Here is a 28,000-nt window from a genome sequence, read left to right as displayed (position 1 = left end):
CTGGCACACAGTATGTAGAAATTTAATGCTTTAATGATAGTAAAAACACACTGGTCAGCAGAAATTTAATGCTTATTTGTTATAAAATTAAATCATGGAAATATAACTTACATGTTCACATACAATGCTTCTGTCGTAAGCAGATCACATTTTTGCTATGCTTTATTCTTGCTGTATTCTTTTCAGCCCATTTAAATTTCTTATGCATTATGATTGTTTTCTCTTACGATTGTTTTCTCTTACAAACTGAACTTCAAAACTCCCACATTAATGAACGTGACACCGTGTTTAAGGAGATTAAAAAACCAACTGTTTTTTTCATGAAATTTTAAATGGACAACTGTTTTAAAATATATATTGCTGACATTTTATCATGTTATTCAGATGCCTTATTGGGCACATTGAGCATGTGTAACAATTACTGTTTATTAAATTAGTACCAGAATATTAGAATAAACAGATTATAACTGATTAACAGGCAAACACATAATGGGGTTGAGTTTGTTTGTATTAAATTACTGAAATATTTTCATTATCACACATGGATTATGAGTAAGTTAATCATAAACAAAGATATTTTCAATTCCTTTTTATGCATACCTTTTTATGCATGTTCAGAGGAGTGGCAATAACTGTTTGTCATTCATATATTTGTATGTAGTGGACCATTTCAGGAATAGAGAGGAGTGGCAATAACTATTTGTCATTCATATATTTGTATGTAGTGGACCAATTCAGGAATACAGAGGAGTGGCAATAACTATTTGTCATTCTTATATTTGTATGTAGTGGACCAATTCAGGAATAGAGAGGAGTGGCAATAACTGTTTGTCATTCATATATTTGTATGTAGTGGACCAATTCAGGAATACAGAGGAGTGGCAATAACTGTTTGTCATTCATATATTTGTATGTAGTGGACCAATTCAGGAATAGAGAGGAGTGGCAATAACTGTTTGTCATTCTTATATTTGTATGTAGTGGACCAATTCAGGAATAGAGAGTAGTGGCAATAACTGTTTGTCATTCATATATTTGTATGTAGTGGACCAATTCAGGAATAGAGAGGAGTGGCAATAACTGTTTGTCATTCATATATTTGTATGTAGTGGACCATTTCAGGAATAGAGAGGAGTGGCAATAACTATTTGTCATTCATATATTTGTATGTAGTGGACCAATTCAGGAATAGAGAGGAGTGGCAATAACTATTTGTCATTCATATATTTGTATGTAGTGGACCAATTCAGGAATAGAGAGGAGTGGCAATAACTATTTGTCATTCTTATATTTGTATGTAGTGGACCAATTCAGGAATAGAGAGGAGTGGCAATAACTGTTTGTCATTCTTATATTTGTATGTTGTGGACCAATTCAGGAATAGAGAGGAGTGGCAATAACTGTTTGTCATTCATATATTTGTATGTAGTGGACCAATTCAGGAATAGAGAGGAGCGGCAATAACTGTTTGTCATTCATATATTTGTATGTAGTGGACCAATTCAGGAATAGAGAGGAGCGGCAATAACTATTTGTCATTCTTATATTTGTATGTAGTGGACCAATTCAGGAATAGAGAGGAGTGGCAATAACTGTTTGTCATTCATATATTTGTATGTAGTGGACCAATTCAGGAATAGAGAGGAGTGGCAATAACTATTTGTCATTCATATATTTGTATGTAGTGGACCAATTCAGGAATAGAGAGGAGTGGCAATAACTGTTTGTCATTCATATATTTGTATGTAGTGGACCAATTCAGGAATACAGAGAAGTGGCAATAACTATTTGTCATTCTTATATTTGTATGTAGTGGACCAATTCAGGAATAGAGAGGAGTGGCAATAACTGTTTGTCATTCATATATTTGTATGTAGTGGACCATTTCAGGAATAGAGAGGAGTGGCAATAACTGTTTGTCATTCATATATTTGTATGTAGTGGACCAGTTCAGGAATAGAGAGGAGTGGCAATAACTATTTGTCATTCTTATATTTGTATGTAGTGGACCAGTTCAGGAATAGAGAGGAGTGGCAATAACTGTTTGTCATTCATATATTTGTATGTAGTGGACCAATTCAGGAATAGAGAGGAGTGGCAATAACTATTTGTCATTCTTATATTTGTATGTAGTGGACCAATTCAGGAATACAGAGGAGTGGCAATAACTGTTTGTCATTCATATATTTGTATGTAGTGGACCATTTCAGGAATACAGAGGAGTGGCAATAACTGTTTGTCATTCATATATTTGTATGTAGTGGACCAGTTCAGGAATACAGAGGAGTGGCAATAACTATTTGTCATTCTTATATTTGTATGTAGTGGACCAATTCAGGAATAGAGAGGAGTGGCAATAACTATTTGTCATTCTTATATTTGTATGTAGTGGACCAATTCAGGAATAGAGAGGAGTGGCAATAACTGTTTGTCATTCATATATTTGTATGTAGTGGACCAATTCAGGAATAGAGAGGAGTGGCAATAACTATTTGTCATTCTTATATTTGTATGTAGTGGACCAATTCAGGAATAGAGAGGAGTGGCAATAACTGTTTGTCATTCATATATTTGTATGTAGTGGACCAATTCAGGAATAGAGAGGAGTGGCAATAACTGTTTGTCATTCATATATTTGTATGTAGTGGACCATTTCAGGAATAGAGAGGAGTGGCAATAACTGTTTGTCATTCATATATTTGTATGTAGTGGACCATTTCAGGAATAGAGAGGAGTGGCAATAACTGTTTGTCATTCATATATTTGTATGTAGTGGACCATTTCAGGAATAGAGAGGAGTGGCAATAACTGTTTGTCATTCATATATTTGTATGTAGTGGACCAATTCAGGAATACAGAGGAGTGGCAATAACTGTTTGTCATTCATATATTTGTATGTAGTGGACCATTTCAGGAATAGAGAGGAGTGGCAATAACTGTTTGTCATTCATATATTTGTATGTAGTGGACCAATTCAGAATACAGAGGAGTGGCAATAACTATTTGTCATTCTTATATTTGTATGTAGTGGACCAATTCTGGAATAGCAAGTACATTTCCACGCTCTAGTAAAAAAAACCAATAAGTATTACAAGCATTACATATTGGCAGCCAGTTGTCTAAATGAATTAGTGACATTGTCTTCTTTTATTTGTATTTAAGACTTATAATAATGTTGAAGACAATGACTCTAAACCCTTGAATATTATTAACTTAAAGAGGTTGCAGCTAATTAGTGTTCTGTTTAAGGCAGAAACAGATGACATTTTGTGTAAATGAAACATATATTTGCATAGTTTTAAATAGAAAAATGTCAGATTCTCTTTTGTTCATATAAATTAAATAAATACATATGTCACACAAACACAAATACATAATAAATACAGAACTTTTGAACAAAATGTAAAATTAGAAATTAAGATAAAATATAACTACAAACAACACCAACACTTCTTATTCATATGCACATCACAAAAGTTCTTAATCAACATTACTAAATCTCCATGAACTTTTCCTATGCTGTCTATATTAAATTGCACGTGCACGATATTAAACTGCTGAAATGACCCACATATGTGGGCCAAATTTCCTGATTGACTTAGTGGGCCAAAACATTCAGGCAAAATTGGTTTGGGGCGAAAATGACCTGTATTCCTAGAAAATACACTGCTATGGAGGGCTGGCCATGCCATGTATCTGCATAGAGAACTTAGCACATAAATATCAGTTTGGACAATCTGATTCAAATCAGATTTCCACAGTCCTATGTGGAAATGTGACAGATGTCGATAATAGTTATTGTTTTGGTGTCCTTTGGAATTCCCTGTTAGCTTATTTTTAGTAGTTTATCAGATAATGGGCCATCCATTTAGTATGTACACAAAAATTGGCAAAGCATGACCCCCTCCCTGTACACATGCATACTTTTTTTTTTACACACCCCACCTGCGTACATACGTTTGATGCCCCCCCCCCATTCTATAGAACAGCCTATATTTAAAACATGCAGAAACGATCAAGGATTAATAATATTAACATGTTTAACAAAACAGATAGTCCACTGACATTGAACGTCTGGCTGCATCAACGAAATAAGCTGTGTAACTTTAAAAAGTTTGTCTAGTGTCTATGAAAATTCAAATGCTGACTGAACCCAGTCGAACAGGTTACGTATTGGACAAATTGTTATCGAGGTTTCACACCCTCCCCCCGTTTCCTTTGCGTACATACATTATCAGTAGACCCCACATCCATACGCAAGCATATGCATTTGGGTTAACCCCCATCCACCTCCATGCATATGTCCTAACTGGATGGCTCCTAAGGCATTGAATGTCTCATTGGGGAGAATTATTTTTAGCAATAATATGTTCCAACTGGCATGTATCACTTTCAGAAATTCAAAAATTGTGATTGGTTTGATGAACCACAAAGTCAACAGGACATGACCTCTTATATGTGTCTATCAGATTGGACATTACCTCTTATAGGTGTCCATCAGATTGGACATTACCTCTTATAGGTGTCCATCAGATTGGACATGACCTCTTATATGTGTCCATCTGATTGGACATTACCTCTTATAGGTGTCCATCAGATTGGACATTACCTCTTATAGGTGTCCATCAGATTGGACATTACCTCTTATAGGTGTCCATCAGATTGGACATTACCTCTTATAGGTGTCCATCAGATTGGACATTACCTCTTATAGGTGTCCATCAGATTGGACATTACCTCTTATAGGTGTCCATCAGATTGGACATTACCTCTTATAGGTGTCCATCAGATTGGACATTACCTCTTATAGGTGTCCATCAGATTGGACATTACCTCTTATAGGTGTCCATCAGATTGGACATGACCTCTTATATGTGTCCATCTGATTGGACATTACCTCTTATAGGTGTCCATCAGATTGGACATTACCTCTTATAGGTGTCCATCAGATCTGTGGAGATCTGATTTCAATAAGATTGTCATTGTGGTAACAATACAGTGAACACTGCACCTCCTTTTGGATATTTTAAATCATATATTCTGATTGTATTCCTTGAGCAAGTATTGAAATCATTGGGATTATAAGGTATTAATGTACATGACATCACAAATAACAGAAGGCTTTTATACCAAGATACCTCTGTTTTTTATACCTTAAAGGTGTGAGATTGATGCTGGAGGTTGCAAGTTCAAACCCCGGCTGAGTCATACAAAAGATTCGGCTAATGTGGGTATGTGAGAAAGCTTGCCAGTAGCTTCTCTTGGGTCAGTGGTTCTTTCTGGGGTTTTCCCAGGTTCTTCCTCCACCATTAATACTGACTGCCATGTATAGCCTATCGTGTGCTGAAAAATGGCGTTAAATCCTACATCAGCAACAACAACATCATACCAAAGACTTATAAAAATGGTACTAGCAGCTGCCTCACTTGGCACTCAGTTTTAAGAGGTTAGTGTTAGGACTGGCCAGCCTAATATCAGGATAATGTAACTGGGTGAGACATGATGCTACATATTTGTGGCATGATGCCCCAGTGCTAGTCATAAACTGCCATACTCCAGACATCATAGCGATATGAGTAAACAATTGTTAAAGCTACATTAAAAATCCAAATCGCACACACACCTTAGTCACCACTCACAGCACCACCTCATTTTCATTTCAATTCCTTTTTTCCCCCATGCTTAGGTTTGAAATTTAATTTTGTGATAATGGAGCCCAAAGTGTACTGGGTGATCCAGCATAACTGGTTTGTTTTGGTAAAATCCCTCTGCTTGTGCTAATGAGAGCACCCCAAAATTAGGTTATCACATGAGAGGTGGTTGCTATTAAATCATTGTGCATTCTCGATGCATTTTGGAATGCTTGGAATAAAATCCAGAATTGAAGCAGCATCATAATCTATAGCACAAATGAAAGCATACATGTACACAGCAAGTACCAGCATGATACATCCATGCAGAGAAATATAGATAAGTTGATACTTTTGTGCTACATTTTGTTATTATACTGTAATCATTATAATGATGCAAATCCCTTAGTACTGACCATTATTCATACATTTTCCTGGATCATCTGAAGGGTCATGGAGACAATGGAGTTATGAAAATTAAACATAATTTAGATGATCTATGATTTTTAAAAAAAATTAATATAAATAAAATCAAGACTTTTGGAGCTGGTCAGCTAGTTATTTTTCCACACCCAGGATGCTTATCACCTGGTTACTTGAATAGCAGTGAAAACAGCAGCTTGTTTAAGTGTGAATCATTGTAATGAAACTATAGATACTGGATCCAAACTTGAAGTTTATAGAAACTTTTAATATTTTAAATTTTTAAAGTGATATTTGCTGTACAAATGGTTCACTTTTCCCTTTGATTTTCCATTACTTAAAATAATCGTAACTGAAGACCAGGGCTGCGTTGTGTAGTTATATCAGACATTTAATGATGTGGGCAGTAACATAAAGATTATGGGCTATATTCATCAGCTTCCTGATGAGATTGTCTGCGTGTAGATGTAAACAGTAGGTCATGGTTATGTCTTTAAGATGAAACCAAGGAATTTTTTTTTTCCTATTGCACTGGTTTTACAGATTGGTAGGTTGATGGTTTATTATTATAATGGTTTTTAGACATTGTGCATATTTAATGTAAATGATTTTGTGATTTTTTTTACAATGAGGGGATAAAGTGCTAGGATCTGCAGTGAGAAAAAGGGACAGTTAGATAACCGGAAACACACATTAATTTTTTGTTTGGTCTAACCATTGTTTAGAAAGAAATGGTACATTTTGCAACATAATTTCAGTTATGCCCCCCCCCCCATCCACTCAGTGATTATAGATCTGTATATCCCTATGATAACAATTCTGCATAATGCAGAAAAATTTACAGTGTTATACAGCCTACTACTACTACTGCAGAAAAATAGTTTTGATGACATAATGTTTTTCCCCCCAAGTCTAATAACATTGTCATTGTATTTTTCAGATATTGCATTGTTTGCTTATTAAGCAGTTCTGTCATGTCAGTAATCACACTTCAGCTTGGTCAGTGTGGTAATCAGATTGGAGGTGAGCTTTTCACAACATTCATAAAGGATGTTCATGCAAAACCATCAAATGTTCAAGTGTCGGCAACAAGAAATGAACAGTACACAGAGGAAGTTATTAGCAAGTTTTTCACTACAGAGTCACAGGGTGGCAAGTTTGATGTTCCACAAGCCAGAGCTGTGATGGTGGACATGGAGCCCAAGGTCATGTACTTATATTCTTCTTCTTTATACCAGGTTCTAGCATTAAAGGTTTATGTTAAGTGCAAGTAGATTTGTCAGGGGACAAGATGATTTCACAGGATGTTTGGTCTTTGGTACACTTTTGTAAAGTCTAGTGAATGAGGTAGTATTGAGAACTTTTTTTGCGCCATAGATGAACACATGCTACACTTGAGCAAAATAATTTTGTTTTGGGGTTTAACTCCATTTCTCATCACAAGACTATACATGGTGGTCAGAAAAAACTGGTAGAAGAAGAACCACCATCCCATGAGTAGCTACTGGCAGTTTTCTCACAGAACCACACTGGTCTGAGACTTGAACCCATATAGACAGAGGTGCCAAGGTATCCATCGATAAGGGTCAGCACTTTAGACCTCTCGGTCACATGGGCCCCCACACAGGTAGTAAACAGTACTATTTATCTGATGTCATCCAAAAGTTTACCAATTAGTATTATGTCTGCTATTGTCTGTTAACAAGCGCTGACCTCCAACGTTTTGATAAACTTATTATCTTGGTCTTTTCATGAGAGAAGAACTGTAGTATCAAGAACATGACAACAACAGCTATTTCTACCACCACATCTATTTTAAAAGACAAATACTCTGCAAAACAAGAGCAAAATTATATAATTACTGATAACTTTAGTTTATAATATTAATTTCTTTTTGTCTTTCATATTATAACAGCTGAAAATAAATTAGAACCAAAATTTCAAGTGTTAAGATTTACATGGCTTGAAACCACATCTGTATGCCTGTGTTAGAAAGTCCCCCAAATACTCAATTCACAATGAAAAGCTCCCAATTCTAGGAGTGTCAGCCCCAAAATTTAAAATATCCGTGTGTCTCTTTTTAAATTTTTTTAAATATTGTGTAGGAAAAAATTTGTTTGTGCTAAGTTATTATGTGCGAGATAAAAATGCATTCTGGTCTGACTGCTCTGGTGGCCTACTGGTTAGAGCATACACCTTTGATGCAGGATGTCGTGGGTTCGATCCCTGGCTGAGTCAAACCAAAGACTTACAAAAATGGTACTAACAGTTGCCTTCCTTGGCGCTCAACATTAAGAGGTTAGCGTTAGGACTGGTTGGCCTGGTGTCAGGATAATGTGACTGGGTGGGACATCATGCTACATGTCTGCGGCATGATGCCCCAGTGCTAGACCTCACTATAAACCGCCACATTGCAGACATCCTAGCGATATGACTGAAAAATTGTTAAAGCTACGTAAAAATCCAAATCACACACACACATTCTGGTCCGTCATGATAGAAAGTTGAGTTTTCCAGTTCTGTGCAGATTTGTATTCAACCAGACCTCATTCATGGCTTCATCAGATCTCTGCCACACAAGAAAAGTGTTTTGATTGGCTGTTGTGATGAGGCGGCATGATACATCATCTTGTCAGGGCTCTCATGGACCAAAGCTTCCAGTTCAAATACACATGAAATTTTAAAAGGACATTCTGTTTCTCTCTGTAAAGCATCTCAGTGATGTGCTTCATTTACTCCCAGAATGGTTTCTCTTTTGATATTCTGGTTAACCAGACCATTCAGCAAAATGGCTAAAGGCTAGATGTAAGTAAACAGGCTAGAAGTGAGTCTGACCAATTAATGTTTAATCCTTATCATTATTAACCCTTATCATTATTTAACCCTTATCATTATTTAACCCATATCATTATTTAACCCATATCATTATTTAATCCTTATCATTATTTAACCCTTATCATTATTTAACCATTATCATTATTTAACCCTTATCATTATTTAACCCTTATTTTGTAAAAAGGACTTCCCTTCAGAATGCTACTCATACATGACTACAAAGAAACCTTGTTCTATTGAGTGTGTATTTAAGCACCTGCAATTCATTGGCAAATAAATGATGCCCTATTTTGTTTGAACGGCATTCAGTTAAACTGGTGATGAAGCAGATATAAATCATAAATGTAATCAAAGCTTTCCATAAATTTTGCTTCTTTCTGTTACTTAGTTTAAGACCACATAGTTGTTAATGGGGGGGAGTGTCAGAGTAACTAGGTCATGGGCCATTGGGGGACTGTCAGAATACTTGGGTCATGGTCTGTTGAGAGGAGTGTCAGGATACCTGGGTCATAGTCTGTTGGGGGAATGTCAGAATATTTGGGTCATGGTCTGATAATTGCAATGCCAGTAGCTGGTATTATGATGACCTTATTGCAATCAAGCAGGACAAGCCCAAGTGCTATAAATAGCTACGTAATAGAAAACTCCAAACATGTATTACTACGCTCAATTAAGATTTCTGTTTTTAATGATGCAAACAAAATAACATAACGAATAATTGAAATTTCAATTATAAGAGTTTAACTTTGTTTTTTCTGAGTTTATCGTGGTATAAACTGTCAGTTGCCAACTCACACAGCTTACATAATGCCCTTTGGGCGTTATTTGCTGTGTGAAACGGCAACTGACAGTTTATACCACGATAAACTCAGAAAAAACAACGTTAAACTCTTAATTGAGAGGAGTGTCAGGATACCTGGGTCATGGTCTTTTGGGGCAATGTCAGGAAACTTGTGTCATGATATGTTGGGGGAAGTATTAGGATACCTGGGTAATAGGCTGTTGGGGGAATGTCAGGATACCTGGGTTATGGTCTGTTGGGGGAATGTCAAGATACCTGGGTTATGGTCTGTTGGGGGAATGTCAGGATACCTGGGTTATGGTCTGTTGGGGGAATGTCAGGATACCTGGGTTATGGTCTGTTGGGGGAATGTCAGGATACCTGGGTTATGGTCTGTTGGGGGAATGTCAGGATACCTGGGTTATGGTCTGTTGGGGGGAGTGTCAGGATACCTGGGTTGTGGTCTGTTGGAGGGAACATCAGGATACCTGGGTTATGGTCTGTTGGGGGAAGTGTCAGGATACCTGGGTCTTGGTCTGTTGGGAATGTCAGGATACTTGGGTCATGGTCTTTTGGGGCAATGTCAGGATACTTGTGTCATGATATGTTGGGGGAAGTATCAGGATACCTTGGTCATAGGCTGTTGGGGGAATGTCATGATACCTGGATTATGGTCTGTTGGGGGGAGTGTCAGGATACCTGGGTTATGGTCTGTTGGGGGGAGTGTCAGGATATCCGGGTCTTGGTCTGTTGGGGGGGAGTGTCAGGATACCTAGGTTATGGTCTGTTTGGGGAGTGTCAGGATACCCGGGTCTTGGTCTGTTGGGAATGTCAGGATACCTGGGTCATATGCTGTTGGGAATAGTGTCAGGATAACTGAGCCATGGTCTATTAGCAAATTATCAGAATACCTGGGTCATGGATTTTAGGCTTAGTGTCCACATATCAGTGCCATGGTATGTAGGAGGAGTGACACTTGCGTGGAGAGGTGATGTAGCTGGGCATGGGCTGTTGGAAGAGTGTGAAGGAGGGGAGGAAAAGTACATAACAAAAAGCATGGAGATTGCCATGGAAGTAACTCTAGTTTTTATTATCTTTTTTCATTTGTGTGGTTTTGTAATTTTGAGCCATAGAAACTCATAAAAAATTATCTATTACAGAATGTATTCAAATATTTCAGGTCATTGCACAAATATGCACTGAAGCCAAAAAGACAGGAAAATGGGTGTATCCAGAAAAACAGCAGTTCAGCCAAAAGCGTGGGTCAGGAAACAACTGGGCTCATGGATTCTGTGTGCATGGACCAAGGGTCAAGGAAAAAGTAATGAACATGATTCAGCATGAAGCTGAAAAATGTGACAATCTTGGTGGCTTCTTATCTCTAACAAGCTTGGCTGGGGGTACTGGATCAGGAGTCGGTGCATACATAACTCAGTGTCTAAGGGATGAATTTCCAAATTCATTTATCCTAAATCAAGTTGTATGGCCATACCACACAGGGGAAGTTATTGTACAAAATTATAATGCAATCTTGACGTTGTCTCACTTATATCAAAGTGCTGATGCTGTCTTAGTGATGGAGAATGATCATCTACACAAAATTTGTACACAGCTTCTGAATATCAAGAAGATTGGGTTTAAAGACATTAATAATGTGATATGTCATAAGCTTGCCAGCTTTTTGTTACCAGCCGTGACAGAGAAATTTACTGATCACAGGAGATCTAATGCTATTGGTAAGTTGCTGCAACAACCCTGCGATTAGTACACCAGACTTACAGTAATTGTTTGATGGTCTGCAATCGTGATGTTTTCCTGGGTAAGACACATTACTTCTATTGCTTTAGCATTAAATAGCCTGCGTGGGTTCGAATCCAAGGCTCAGCTAGCGTGGGTACGTGGGAAAGCCTGCCAGTAGCTTCTCGTGGGTTGGTGGTTCTTCCCTGGGTTTTCTAGGTTTCTTCCTCCACCAGTTATACTGGCCGCCATGTATAGCCTATCTTGTGCTGACAAATGGCGTTAAACCCGAGAACAACAACAACAACAACATTAGCATTAAATAGTCTTTCAAGTTCGGATGTGGCATTAAACATCAGTAAATCAAACAATCAATTCCTAACCAATGGAATAATGAATTGTTGGTCTCTTACTGTGATGAACCTCTAATTCTCTATTAGGAATTTATTTTTGTTGTTGAGAAAAGCCGTGTTTTTAACAACTGTCCCTGACCAATAAGCGTGCCTAGTGTACTACATGATAACAGATTATTTCATTATAATGCTTATTTACCTTCCAGACTTTCATTATAATTATCCTCCAGGGCAGTGATTGACATCATTATCATATTTATCCTATCTGTCTTAATCTTTATTTTTGTGCAGGTGGCAGCAAGCTGCCAGTATTGTATTATAGAATTGAAATATATTTGGATTTACTCCGCATCTGCCCAGTGCTATATGGACTTTATCTTGACCTTTTGGATTTGATGACAGTTCTCTACAAACTTAATCGACCTAAATTTGATGAGTTGGTTTGCTGACTTAACTGACCTCTTGGATTTAATGATAATCTTTTGCTGACTTAATTGACCTCTTGGATTTGATGATAATGTTTTGTGGACTTAATTGATATCCTAAATTTGATGAGTTGGTTTGCTGACTTAATTGACCTAATGGATTTGATGATAATGTTTTGCTGACTTAATTGATATCCTAAATTTGATGAGTTGGTTTGCTGAATTAATTAATTGATTGGATTTGATGATAATGTTTTGCTGACTTAATTGACATCCTAAATTTGATGAGTTGGTTTGCTGAATTAATTGACCTCTTGGATTTCATGATAATTTTTGCTGACTTAATTGATCTCTTGGATTTCATGATAAATTTTGCTGACTTAATTGATCTGATAAATTTGATGAGTTGGTTTGTTGACTTAATGGACCTCTTGGATTTAATGATAATGTTTTGCTGACTTAATTGATCTGATAAATTTGATGAGTTGGTTTGCTGACTTAATTGACCTCTTGGATTTCATGATAATTTTTGCTGACTTATTTGATCTCTTGGATTTGATAATAGTGTTTTGCTGACTTAATTGATCTGCTAAATTGATGAGTTGATTTGCTGACTTAATTGACCTCTTGGATTTGATGACAAGATTCTTACAGATAGTCTTACTGAAATGACCATTAAACTCTGGACTTGCAGAACAATAGCACAAAGGACAAAAATATGTTCATCATGGTCAAATCTGGATATTGGCTTGTCTGGGTTTGACCATTTCTGAGTTTTTCTATTGAACTTAGAGTGGACTTGTCAGGAAACTGCAGACACTTTAATCTTCCCTTATTTTTCATGCAAAAATGCTTACGTGATCAAACATTTAATTATACTTTAAAACATCATCTATCAATATCATCCATCAAACAAAACACTGTTGAAGGTGCAGGGGACAATCATCCGATTTAAAAGTTCAAACAATCAGCACAGAAATGTGAAAGCAATATTGAGATAATTCCATTCATAGATAAAAAGGCATGAAATGAGCCAATTACATGTATCAGACATCTTGTCAGTGTGCTCATAAAGGGAGATACAATCATCGCTGCTACATGAAAAAAATATGATTATCACTGCTACATGAAAAAAAAATGAATTGAGAGATTTAGTAAGAAATCTTTGACATCCATGTGCTCTAAAACCACCATTTCTGAAACTGAACTAGAAGATATTACAGTTGAAACCGCTTTGGTGGCTTGGTGGTTAAAGCATCTGCCTCGGATGCGAGAGGTTGTGCCTCGGATGCGGGAGGTCGTGGGTTCGATCCCCGGCTGAGTCCTACCAAAGACTTACAAAAATGATAGTAACAGCAGCCTCGCTTGGCACTCAGCATCAAGAGGTTAGTGTTAGGACTGGTCAACCTGGTGTCAGGATAAATGTGACTGGGTGGGACATCATGCTACATGTCTGCAGCACGATACCCCAGTGCTAGACATGACTATAAGCTGCCACATTGCAGACATTGTAGCGATATGACAGAAAAATTGTTAAAGCTACATTAAAAATCCAAATCATATCACAGCACATTACAGCTGAAATGTATTTTATGAGCATTGTGGTTGAACATAATGTCACCTTTGCTGCATCAGATTATACTTTTGAACTTTTCAGATTCATTTTTTCATGTTGACAGTAGAAATTCACAATATAGTGTTACACTTTTGAACTTTTTAAATGCATGTTTTGATGCTGACAATAGAAGTACACAATACTGTTTTACATTTTATTAAATTTTCGAAATGTTTTGACTGCCTTGCTGAGAAAGAAGGTTGTTTTAGGATTGGCTGGTCTTGGGGTCTCGAAATGACTATTATCTTAGCCGATCCTACAAAGAAAAGATAAAAATAAGTTCAGTTTTTGCAGTTATAGTGTAACATCATGACAAAAGGCAGATTCTCTATCTGGACAGTCAGATTCTAAACTTGATTTAACAACATTAATTAAAGTATGTATGCTAAATCCTGGGCAGATGGGACAGTCAAAGAAGACATAACAATTAATCACTTACATTAAGTTAAAAGCAACATTAACGTCTGTGTTGTATATGATTCTTATCTGTAGGAGAGGTGCTCGAACACTTGGTTTCACACCCAGACTACAAGCTGCTAACAATCAAAAACATTCCCCAGATGTCGGACACCTCCAAGCAGTTCTGTACCTATCAGTGGCATGGACTTCTCAAGCATCTCAGACAGATGTTGATTGCTGATGCATCCATGGAAGAAGGTAAAGTAACCCGCCTGCCAAATTAGATGTGATATTATAATTATGTTTGTGTGTGAACAGAGCATATTGACAGATGTTTGATTAACTTGAAAGGTTGGAAAAGTAATTCTTTCTTAGTACTTTTGGTGATTTTTTTTCCTCACTTCGGTCATACATCCCAAGACTTAAGAAGCTTTATTTAAAAAAATTGAATTTGTGTTCCCCCCCACTGCACATTGCAATAAAATAGATAAACAAAATGCATTCTCGATAATAAGATGAAATAAACTAACCTTTTTATTTTATTATTTATTCATTTTTTATCATGAGCATTAAAGAATAAAATATTTCCACAAACTCTGTGTATGTAGCATAGGCATCCATATGGTAGCGTGTATCACTTTTGTCCAATAACACAACACATTATTCATTGACATGAACATTGAGAAACAAATCGTAGTTGGTTGTACTCAAAGGTTTGAATGTTATCCGGACAAAAACTGGATCCAGACAAATCACAAACGAGAGTGAATAATCAACTGATTGGATGAAGACAAACTGATTTTCAAGCATGACACAGTGTTATTTGCAAAATAACCAGGATTGAATTATATCCAGGTCAACTGTATGACAGTATCTCACAAATAAAAATCATTATTTGAAAATACATTCAGTTGAGTGCAAGTGACAATCTTTTTGCTAGCATGGGTTACAAAAAGTATCATTAAAGCAAGTTATTGTTGTGTATACTATTTACCCGCAGACATCAATGCCCGTTTGTATTAATTGTAACTGCAGATGCCAAGCAAATAACAGCCTGGGTGGTGAATAAACACAAATGATAGTGAGCAGTAAACTAGACAGTAAAGTAGACAAGTTATCAAAGACAAAGGATATTTATATTACAAAGCAAGCCAACCTCAGAAGCTGATTTTGGATTCTTTTAATGTGCCGACTTTTTGTTGTTGTTGAATATATAAAGATGGGTGAGATATGTAAGCTAAATGTGGTTCCTTTCCACTGGCATTCACAGGAATTTTTTAAATAAATTGAAACAAAAGAACAATTTTTAAAGTGACAAAATATAGTGCCTCATGCACGGACATCGACGACCCAGCATCACACAAAAGATTTGGAGAAAATAAGATCATGTGATTTGTCAAGGCCAGAAGAGAAGAAGATGACTTTGCTGACAATATGATCATTAACATGGATGAAATTCTAGTGTACTTTGATCTCATTACTGGATGGACTAACGATAAGATGGGGGTTAAAAGTGTGAAAATTAGCATAACTGGTACAGATTTTTTAAAAAATTTGACTTTAGTTCTTGAAGTTTCTACTTCAAGAGAACTGTTGCCTCTTACAGTAATCTTTCACAAAGTGAGAATGTTGATGAGATGCTGCTGCAGTAGATTAACAAATTTTATCTCAAGTACATAGTTTTGTATTCTTTAAAATAAAATTTCAGTTGGAGTGCAATTTCCGATATAATTTTGAAATGATTTAAAAGGTGTCCCACAATGTACAACTTGACAAATGATGGGTCCTAGAACATCCAGTTCACAAAAATATTAATTTAACAATTAGTTTATGGTGTCCCAACAAATACGGTGTCCCAACATATATGATAAATATGCTTTTCATTGCCTTCATGAATAATAATGATAATCTAAAGCATATGTGATTAGCATTACAACAGAGTTACCTTTTCTAAAAAATATGAAATTTGAAGAGGTTCTTGCAGGTCCCACATTAATTAGAATTAAGCCTCTTTATCATAAAGGAACTGTTGCAAGCGGGCATAGTTGAACCATGTGGAGAGGAGGATTTTCCTCCAGAGATGAGGGATGTCTCCTGCCCATTTCATCACTCACTGATATCTCATTTAAGAAAAATTATGAAAAGTTCCATTTTTTCCACACCTTGCTTTCAGTGTAGCATATTTACAGTAATACTGTCTGTGCTCATGTGACTGAACAGACTTAAGCAGGCAAGACAGTTTATTTGCTAATTTCAAACAGTACTTACCATTCCTTTGATTCTGTTGGCTGGGGTGGTTGTCTTCAGTGTATGAAGTTTGTTGACATGGGTTATACTTTGTGTGCTCCAAAATGATTAAAGGGATTCATTAATTCTAGTTAGACCGCTCAGTCAACATAAAACAGGGTAAGTTTGGCTTGGGTGCTTAAAGTTTTTGTCAAGATGTCTAAGCATGCATTATCTCTCAAGCTAAAACATCAAAATCTAGAACAGACAGAAATATCATACAAATTTCAATCATGGTTGTAAGCGGGAATGTCAGTGGTTTGAATCAAGTTTAACTGTCTGAATGTGCATTCTTCCATTCCTGTAAAGCAAATTTTAAAATCTGCTATGGTGAGGCCTCAAGTGGTCTAAAGCACTCTACGTTATGGATCATGGCCATCTCACCTCTGTCTGCACCAGTTCGAGTCTCAGATTCAGCCAATGTGGGTATGTGAGAAAGCTTGCCAGTAGCTTCTCATGGGTCGGTGGTTCTTTCCGGGGTTTCTCGGATTCTGCCTCCACCATTAATACTGGCCACCATGTATAGCCTATCATGTGCTGAAAAATGGCGTTAAACCCTACACCAACAACAACATAATCTGCTATGGTGGGAAGAATTGAGATTATGCAGCATATATAAGCATATTAAACACAACAATAAATATGCCGTCACTGAAATCTTTGCATTCTGCATCAAATGTGGATAAAGATGCACACATTGAGACACTGCCAACATTATAGCTGAACATAATCGCCCAATTATGGTAGCTGATAATTTTTCAGATCTAGCAAATATAATGTTCCTTGACTTGGATATCACACACAAGTTCTCATGCAAATGGATGACAACTACTCACATGATGACCTAATTAGAATAAGAAAGTCAAAGATGTGCTGCCTTGAAAAATGTGCCATTCTCATTGAAAATTCATCTACTTTTGAAGCTAAAATTCCAGAACAAATATTGCCAATCTCCTGATTTGTCCAAAGCTGACCTCTCTGTTCTGTCTCATGTATGCAGTTGTCATCAAAGATGCCTTTTAGAAAAATACCAGAGGGAACAGGTTAAGTGTTGCAAGCAGGCACGGTTGTCATTGATATATGCACTTCTCATTACCTTACTGTATCAGAGGGCCCAGTTTAAGCCTTGGAAGTGGGCATGTCTTTTATAGATGCCATTCTCATTACTTTACTGTATCAGAGGGCCCAGTTTAAGTCTTGCAAGTGGGCATGTCTTTTAAGATGCCATTCTCATTACCTTGCTGTATCAGGGGGCCCAGTTTAAGCCTTGCAAATGGGCATGTCTTTTATCGATGCCATTCTCATTACCTTACTGTATCAGAGGGCCCAGTTTAAGTCTTGCAAGTGGGCATGCCTTTTATAGATGCCATTCTCATTACCTTACTGTATCAGAGGGCCCAGTTTAAGTCTTGCAAGTGGGCATGTCTTTTAAGATGCCATTCTCATTACCTTACTGTATCAGAGGGCCCAGTTTAAGTCTTGGAAGTGGGCATGTCTTTTATAGATGCCATTCTCATTACCTTACTGTATCAGAGGGCCCAGTTTAAGTCTTGGAAGTGGGCATGTCTTTTAAGATGCCATTCTCATTACTTTACTGTATCAGGGGGCCCAGTTTAAGCCTTGCAAATGGGCATGTCTTTTATCGATGCCATTCTCATTACCTTACTGTATCAGAGGGCCCAGTTTAAGTCTTGCAAGTGGGCATGCCTTTTATAGATGCCATTCTCATTACCTTACTGTATCAGAGGGCCCAGTTTAAGTCTTGGAAGTGGGCATGTCTTTTAAGATGCCATTCTCATTACCTTATTGGTGGCGCTATACAGTTTCGCATTTTGCATAGGGTTAGGAATTTAAAGAAAAAGAATGTCCCCGGCTTTCCTCACTGGTTATACTGGCTATTTAAAAAAGACCTTGTATATCTTAGGTATATTGCAAAGAACCTTTAATTCCCTTTATTTTGGTGTATGATTGATGGGTGTACTATGGGTTATAGAGTATACAGCTTGGCCTTACTTCAAATGTGCACCTTTCAAAAAAGTGCTAGCTCTACTTGGTCATTTTCACTTCCTGAACTTCAGAGGTCAATTGTATAAAAAAGAGCCGATAACTTTTTTTACATTTTATATATTTGGTAATTCATTCATTGCACTTTCAGAAGCTGGTATTGTCTAGTCTGGCAAAATTCATTTTCCCTATTTTAATAGCTGCTATGTATAGTGTACTTTAGACTAATTCAGACTGATTTTTTAACACAAGGGAGCAGTCATTTTAGTTAGCAGTGTGCTTAAATCATGTAAAATTTCCAAAAGTACAATATCAAAAAGAAATATCATCCACATTACATTAATGTAGCATAGAGGTATGCAAACATTCTCTCCACTGTGCATGTTTTAAATGCGAACTACTTCACCTTACATACATCACTCTCTCAAAAGTACATATTATCTGGTGAGCGCCACCATTGTATCAGAGGGCCCAGTTTAAGTCTTGCAAGTGGCATGTCTTTTATCGATGCCATTCTCATTACCATACTGTATCAGAGGGCCCAGTTTAAGCCTTGCAAATGGGCATGTCTTTTAAAATGCCATTCTCATTACCTTACTGCATCAGAGGGCCCAGTTTAAGTCTTGCTAGTGGGCATGTCTTTTATAGATGCCTTTCTCATTACCTTACTGTATCAGAGGGCCCAATTTAAGTCTTGCAAGTGGGCATGTCTTTTATCGATGCCATTCTCATTACCTTATTGTACCAGAGGTACAGTTTAAGTCTTGCAAGTGGGCATGTCTTTGTAGATGTCATTCTCATTACCTTACTGTACCAGAGGGTTCAGAATACATGTTAATTTTATATGAAAGGAGGATATTCTATAAAGGTTATAATGGTCCATAACAAATCCCATTGGGGCCCCGAGTGGCCGAGTGGTCTAAAGCGCTCTTCGTTACGGATCACTGCCATCTCATCTCTGTCTGCGGCGGTTTGAGTCTAAGATTCAGACAATGTGGGCATGTGAGAAAGCTTGCCAGTAACTTCTCGTGGGTCGGTGGTTCTTTCCGGGGTTTTCCGGGTTCTTCCTCCACCATTAATACTGGCCGCCATGTATAGCCTATCGTGCTGAAAAATGGCGTTAAACCCAACAACAACGACAACAACAAATCCCATTATTTTTCCTATATTGAGGCTGTAGCATAGATATACAAATTAACGTTAATATTAGATGAAACACCTTTTACATTATGTTTGGGGTCATAGGTCATTTCCCTAACGTTAAAGTTTTCATTTTAATATCAGTAAAAGAATGCTTACATCTCAAATTAATGCAGGTATTTTAATGCTGTTGTTTCATTGAAGATAATATATCTTTATAGGTTTTATTTTAGATGGTATTTGATATAATCATTGATACTTCAGGAAGTATTTAAAGCCGATGTCAGGCTTTTACCATTGAACTGCGTTATAAAAGTTGCAACTTGAAAGTGGTGTATTGTATTTTAAAGCGCCATTACATAATTGTAAATTTCTAAATTATATTAAATCATTATTTCTTTCAGAATTATGTATGTTTTGATTACATGCCTTGGTAATGTAACAGTGGGATGTGGCTGGGTATGGGTTAGGTGGTATTGAAAAATAAACTAAACCAACTATTCCTTACACAATCATTTTAGTTACATATCAGATATCTATGTAATAACCATTTGAGCTCATACTTGCATATTCTTTATTAAGAATTTGTTTATTTTCCGATGTAAATATTTTACCAATTTAATTTCTGGAAGTTCTGTGGCACCAGCTGTTTAATTGAGGGAATGGGCATATCTGGAATTTAATTAGGATAAACTTTTTTTAAATGATAATATAGGGAAAATAAAGTTCATTAGCTGAGCATTTTTTTTTCTTCAATAAAGGAGTGTTCATTTTATCTAACAAGGGATGAAGAGCTGCATAAAGTCTGAGTATAGTGACGCACCTGAAACTGATGTGCATTTTAATGCCTCCGATAATACAGTCCTTGTCATGTCCAGTCCTGATGTCCTTTGTAATGTCCCAAGGTTGTATCAGATGATTCCTTTTGTAGATGTTAAGTATTATGTGTTTGTTTTTTTACATTGATAATGCAGCAGAAATATAAAAAGTTAATCAAAAACCTGAAAATGTTCATTTATGTGGGTTTTTTTTACAGTGATAATCCAGCAGAAATATAAATAGTTAATCAAAAACCTGAAAAGGCTCATTTCTAAGGAAATAAATAACTGTTTAATCCATTTTTTACTCAATGCATGAATTGAAAACCAAACATATTAAAGACACAGACATTAGATGGATCTAATAGGAATGTGGATCCTCATTTAAGGTGTTTAATAACAACAGCTCTTAATTTTAACGATCTTTGGCTGACTCTGACATACTGTAAGGGCTATTTTTAGGTTTCTAAGTGGAGGAACCATTTCTAAAATATTATTTTTATTAAAGTCTACAATATCACATCAGAATTACCCATTTGCATGCATGCTGAAAAAGTTATGTATTACCTGAGCCAAAAATTGTCATTTCTGCTTTAGTAAGTTTTAATTGAGCAGGAGATTGCAATTCTTTTCCAGTTATGTAAATCATGATATTGACTAATTGTAAGACTCAATGAATCACAAAAATGCATATTTGTTTGAAATTCAAAACAAATGCATTATGTTTTTAATTCTTTATTTCTTGTATGTTTGCACATCAACACTTTGAAGTTATATCATGATGGGATTGAAGTACCTTGCTCAAGGCTGATACAGTAGTGGGAATTAAACCCACACTGCTCTGGTTAGGAGTCCGGTGCTTTAACCAGGGAGAAGTCACAGCTCCAGTACAATACAGATCTGATAGGTTTTACAATATTAGATGTTGGAAATATATTTGAAGTTAATCAGTAAGGAACTAAACAAATAGCAGTTGATATGGAAGAAAAACTATGATTTTTTTACCTTCTATATATTGATGCTCTGTTTCATTACTTGTTTGTTGTAGTTTGTTTCTATTGATATAAACTGCTGACATAAGGTTTTCATAGGTTGTACTTGCAAACAAATAATATATATATAACATGTCTTGGAAGACCATCAAAAAATAATTGTCCCAAAAGTCTCAAGTCATTTCCTTGTATTAACAAAACTTAGTCCTTGCATTTAGAATGAGGTTTAAAATGACAGGTCATCTCCCAAAATAGTAGGGTTGGTTTAGATTTGACTCAACTTTTCTTCATAGTTTTATGCCTCAAATGCCTACACATTTTTACTTTATATCTGTTCAGGAATAGACTGGCAAGTTCATCTTGGAGATGGCTCTGGGATTAGACATAATCAGTCGCTAGCTAATGCCTTATTTCTGCGTGGGAAGGACCTTAATGGAATTGATGTATCTGCGTTCTCAGATCCCAAACTATACCCTTCGTGGATTCTTCCAAATACAGGTTTAGCTGTGTATAAACAACCACGGATATTCAATGACTATGAAAAATCAGCATCATTAGTCACAAATAGCCGCTCACCTATTGGTTCACTAAATCACATGATCGGAAAGGCATGGAATATGTTTTCCTCTAGGGCATATGTTTATCAGTATGTCAAACATGGATTGACAGAAGAAGACTTTTTAGACAGTTTTGTGACACTTGAACAAGTGGTGGCCAACTATAACACTTTGTAGCACACCTTTGTTCACTCACAAAAAGGAAAGTGGACATGTGAGATTTTATTTCTCAAATTTTTTACTTGGACTCTCTTTCTTTTGAAAATAAGGAAGTAAAGGAATCAAAATGTATTATATGTGAACCTTCTGGCTGGGAGGGGTTTCCTCCAGACATGAGGGGTATCTCCTATCTCTCTCATTGCTCATTGAATTCTCACACTTTCTCAGAATTATTATTTTAAAGATTCAGGGATAGAAATGTTTTATTGTATTCTTACATCTCACTTCTAGTGTACTTTATTTATTGTAAAGACTTCCTGTGATAATATGTATGTAAAATGACTTACCCTTCAAACATGACACATTAATTGCTAGTTTGTTTGATGTTAACCTAAAAGCAGTCATTGAATTTTATTATGTGTGATCAGTAATAATTCAGAAAGGATAACAGATATTAATGCAGGGGTCTCAAACATGTGGCCCACCAAGCAGTATCATGTGGCACACAAAACATTGACATTACAAGTGTCATTAGAGATAACAAAGTTGGTATGGCCCATGGGCCATCGAAAATGCCATGATGTGGCCCTCAGGGTAGTTTGAGTTTTGAGACCTCTGCATTAATGGATAAGAATTGGATTACTAAAGAGCTCAATCAGCATAAAACAACATTAAATTGATTCTTTTTGCAGGCATGGCTAAGTTTGTTGTTAAAATTTGGAAGTTGTGGAGATGGCTTAAACTGTGTGAGATCAAAATAATTTGGAAAGGAATAAAGATGCTTATGGATTATGGTGATATTAGTTGTTAGTAAAGATCTCAGGTGACATAAAACATATTGGTTTGGTTTTGGTAAATTAGCAAACATATCAGTCTGTACATTATCTTTCAATACTAAAATGCTAAAATCTACACAACCAAAATATGGAACAAAAATGTAATAGTGCACAGAAACAGGAGTTTCATTTGTTCTAATAAAGTTAAAAATGATACGAATATACACTCTGCCTTTCCTGTAAAGTTGATTTTAAGAAAAACTTTCCAAACTCAACCCAGATAGCATCAGTCTGAAGTAGTTATTACAGGCAGTCAGGAACCTGAATCTACCCACTTGGTGGCTTTATCAGAGTTGTACTAACATCTGAAGATCATTTTATGGTATCTTTTGAAACAGTGGTACTATAATAACTTTTGATGATTGTTTTGGAGATGTTCTGCTTTTTTTTTTCTTCTTCTTTATGTCCTTTCTGATTTGGAAGACCGGCCATGTATTATGTCCTGTAATGTAGCTGTCACACGTATTTCTTATGCAACTGATATAAACATTCTCGTTGATGGAAATGAGCAGTAGTACATAAACATTTGACCTTTTTGTTTCTCATTCAAATATTCCTCTATATTGCTTTGTTGTTCATGAATTATTCTTAGTCTTGTCTCATTACCCGTATGGACCTGTTTATAATATATAATCATAATAATAATAACAATACTAATTTCTGTAATTATGTGTCAGTCTTCAGCAATTCATACTAAATTGCTCAGCATGTATGGCACTTTCTTAGTGTCTTCCCTAGATTGTGATCTTGTCATCTATTTATATTATGTCTATGCCCCCTTGCAAATACTTTCATATGTGTACAATGGTGACCTCACAACAAATTGTATATTTATAAAAAAAACTATATAAATATTTAAAGACATTGCTCATTATAATTCTGGATTATTTCTTGGGTCAGTCAGCACACCTTTACCAATTGTCCAATTCTAGCTTATCAACAGAATAGAAGTCAGTGCATGGTGTCAGTAGACTAGGCTAGTTCCACATGCATGAAGACCATTTTGTGAATGATTACAAAATTGTAATTGATATGTATATATAACTCTTGTGCATTTCTCATTATACCTAGTCAAGTGCAGCATGTTGATAGATACTCATTTAACACAATAAACAGATCAGTTAATCATTACAAGCAATGCCAGCTTAAGTTTTAGTTGATAACATCCAACACAGTACCACTTGTGAACTGTTATGATAGCAACGGGTGCTGATTTTCACTGCTCCAAACAAATCAGTGATTGACTGGGTTTTTTCATTCACCAGCAAAGTCATTGACCACAGGTTAACATTAATTTCAAGCCCTGATTATATAGCAACAACAGGATATGTGACTTAAAGGTCATATTATATTAAGTTTGTTTACCTTGTTCATAGATAATAGACTCATTTCTAGACTGTTTAAATCTCAATGTGATACTGGATAGCTTTCCTTCTCTGTGTGACAACCTAATTTCATATTGTTCTACAAAAATGTCATGGTGTGTGTGCATATGTTTGTCTCTGTTTATGTTCTTTATTCTGCAGTGTGGAAGAACTTACATCTCAGTGACTCTTGAAGCATTCTACATGTACAGTTACTTTTGATACATTCTACATGTATGTTTTACCCCTAATAATAATGCATTCTACATGTATATTTTACCCCTAATAAAAACAATAATGCATAATAATAATGCATTCTACTTGTATATTTTACCCCTAATAAAAACAAATTTCTTTACCAGTGTGCATATTAATCAGGGCTCAAAGATATGATTTTAAATTTTTATTTAATATTATTAAAAATGAAACATTCTTTTTTGTGATAACAGTATTCTAATCCTTTAATCAAACAGATCTTAAGACATGATTCTTGGCCATTTGCTTTTTATTTTACAATTTCCTTTTTTAGAATCTGAATATTTGTTGGGTTGGTGTTTTAGTAACATGCTGCACTTTATTGAGGGTGTATAAAACTTTGATGCAGTCAAACATTTAGGTGACGACCTAGACTATTTTATTCTGTTCATATTTTATATTTAAATATACATTTGATGATTATGAAGTCCGTTATCATTTATTGAATTTGCATCAGATAAAGGTCCTGAGATATCAACAAAGCATTAAGAACTGTTAAACTGTGCAGTTTTCCATATTTTTATTTGATCCTGTTACATCTCTGCTAGCAAAGGTTCTGGTATGATAACTCTACACCTTGACAGACTGAACGAGTAGTTTAGTGCTTTGTCCTAATGACATCAATTGGATTTCATGAGTTGCCTCCCTTAGTATGTAATGCCAACTAACCAGTAGCTTGTAACAGTAGTGTATTGTACAGAAATGATGGAAGCAGTTGACTTAAAAAGGATACTTTGTAAGTTTAACATCGAAATTATGACTATGTAGAAGTGGAAGGCCATTATAGGTGTATTTGAATGAAAGGTATTTGTACCAACATGGACCTGAAGTGGAAAATTGCTTATGTATGAGTCCATTCAAATTGTGTGCTCCCCTTGTCTTTGTCATGTTGAAACAGTGTTCAAATTTAAACATCTTAATTTTGACTGGATGCAGTGACTTGCCACCCACATCCAATGAAATTCACAGATCCAAAGCACAGAAATATATGTTCAGTTTGCCAAGGTGTAGATAGGGTTATCATATCAGAACCTTGGCTACATAAGATGGTTGAGTCAGAACACAGAATAGATTTACTCATGTGTAGACCATTTATATCTTTTTGTCTACAAGTTTCAGATGGAATCAAATGTAATCTCAAGATTAATGTATCCTGAAAGACACACTGGTGTCTTCTTGTCACAAAACTCACCATTTTACTCTGGTGAGGTCCAATAAAGGCAGTTAAACAAGGTTTCTATTTCAGCGTTGATTAATTATGCCCCAGATGTTGTTTCTTCAAGTCTTGTTACCGTAGCTACCATGTGCAGCTTAAACATTACTGGTTCATATAGATAATGTAATTTCTCATCATTCAGAAACTTTCCACTTAGGAGATTTATTCCATTTTATTTATCCATGTTGAGTTCAAATAATTTATTTATGACACTTCATCTAATCATTCTTACTGCATGAAAATGTAAGAAACTTTTTAATAGTCAGAGTTGTAGAAGAAAGGATTCTTGCTGATAGATTGGAGAATATAAAATTGGGTTTTTATGGATGGCAGCAATTTAAAAAAATGTAAAAAGTTGCAGATAGCATTAGTAAGCACACACAGTGATTGTATATATCAGTGAATTTATCAATCAGAATAGTGAATAACTTGAGATAAAACTGAAGTTTCTCCTTGTTACATGTAGACAATTTTAAAAGACTTGCTTTGACCATGAAGGACCCAGTTTTATGCATGGATTTGCTTTAAAGATTTATTTATACAAAAGTGGTCTAATCATCACTTAGGGACAGAATAAATAATTCTCATATTGATAATTGACAGATTGATGGAGTTGATTACTGCTTAACATTGATTATAACATGGAAACTAGAACCTGTATGTATTTATGATATGTCAGATATCATTTGAGTGACTGCAACATATTCATGATAGACATTAATAATTATAAACACAAATTTTATTTGTTTTTCTTATATTTAACCTCACAGCTTCAATTTACCTGGCAAGTTTGACTAAATTTCAGCCATCTCAGATGTTTTCACTGCAGAATGTTGCCTAACATGCTCTCCACATTTTAAATCTAAATCTTCTAGTCATTTGGACAATTTAAACCTTACACCATGTACATAAGAATAATTGACTTGTGCTTGTTTAGTTTTGGGAGAGAGAGAGAGAGACAGATAGCCCAAAACAGGGCTATAGAGAGCGATCATGGGACCCAGGGTAAGAAACACCGGGCCTCTCCTAGTTCTTTTTCAAACAAAAAATTTCTTTTAATAAATTAAAAAGTGTTGTTCTACCCAAGCTTTGGGGATATATCCCTATTTGCACACACACCCCATGTTGGCCCAGGCCCAACAATCAACCAGTTTTTATGGAAATAACACAAATTGAGTTTGAATGTTTAAAAAAATACATTGTTATATTGTTTACCACTTGACAATAATGTAAGCAGAGGATTGATTGAATAAGAGGATGTAATAATTAAAAGATCAGCTGATTTTAATCAGATATATTCCTAATAAAATTTTATTTTTAAAGCTCACAGACCATAATAAATAATGATAAAGGAGTTGTAAATTAATTTATTTTCAGAGCTCTGTGTCAGAATTCATTTGTATGTCATGTGAAAGCATTTGAGCTGGTGCAGTTTCTTTTTCCTGTTCACAAGTCTATCTGTTAAATACAGAATTATATAATGTATGGGTTTAAGATTGTCTTTCATGTAATTATTTGTTACCTTCATCAAAATATATATGATTGTTTTTCATACAATTAATGTTTACTTTTATTGAAATATGTATGATTGCTTTTTATATGATTATTTCTTACTTTCTTTGAAATATGTAGGATTGCTTTTGGTATGATTATTTCATACTTTCTTCAGAATGATTGCATTGTATATGGTTATTTTTTACTTCATCAAAATGTAAACTAAATCCTTTCAGATTTTTTCCCTTTAATTTTCAGGTAAAATGTTAAATGTATAAAATGTGTGTTTAATATTAATCTTCTTAGTCCAGTTTTATGTAAACATGGACACCAAAATCATTTTTTTGTACAATGTCTATTCATGCACTAAATTGTTCTCTCTAGAAAAGTTGAATTGTTTTTAAAAAATTAATTGTTTTTCTGCCTACTTTTTCCTTTTTGTTGTTGTTGTTAACTGGCTAATATCCTAATATACTCTTATTAGTTAGCAAACATTTGCATGGAAAAGCATGGTATATACTGCTAATTTAGAATTTAAACTATAGTAACAGTACTTCCATCATCTGTCTGGTCCCCCAGGTCCCCAGCTTTGCTCATCAAGCTGATAAGGCATCTCACTTAAGCTACAGCTCACTTTGCACTAGCTATCTTAGTAACTGGCTTATATTTGCCATATATATA

At 35.5% G+C, this 28,000-nt stretch overlaps 1 protein-coding gene across 4 annotated transcripts in view; it reads left to right on the top strand.

Annotated features, from left to right (window-relative positions):
* Positions 1 to 27,736, top strand: part of LOC149775528 (tubulin delta chain-like) — a 30,792-nt gene extending 3,056 nt beyond the window's left edge. For 3 of the 4 annotated variants that reach the window (XM_089944217.1, XM_089944219.1, XM_089944218.1), the window contains 4 exons: positions 6,994 to 7,258; positions 10,850 to 11,405; positions 14,292 to 14,456; positions 21,778 to 27,736. In XM_089944217.1, the coding sequence (XP_089800343.1) occupies positions 7,028 to 7,258; positions 10,850 to 11,405; positions 14,292 to 14,456; positions 21,778 to 22,172 (1,347 nt within the window). In that variant the 5' untranslated portion in view covers positions 6,994 to 7,027 and the 3' untranslated portion in view covers positions 22,173 to 27,736. Of the gene's footprint in view, positions 1 to 6,993; positions 7,259 to 10,849; positions 11,406 to 14,291; positions 14,457 to 20,412; positions 20,534 to 21,777 lie in introns of all 4 variants that reach the window. The other variant, XM_089944220.1, reaches the window with a different exon arrangement.
* Positions 27,737 to 28,000: the final 264 nt, after the last annotated feature.

This window comes from Sinohyriopsis cumingii, chromosome 19 (assembly GCF_028554795.1).
Source record: "Sinohyriopsis cumingii isolate HCF-2022 chromosome 19, ASM2855479v2, whole genome shotgun sequence".
In the NCBI taxonomy this organism is placed as follows: domain Eukaryota; kingdom Metazoa; phylum Mollusca; class Bivalvia; order Unionida; family Unionidae; genus Sinohyriopsis; species Sinohyriopsis cumingii.
This window is presented reverse-complemented; position numbering and strand designations above follow the sequence as displayed.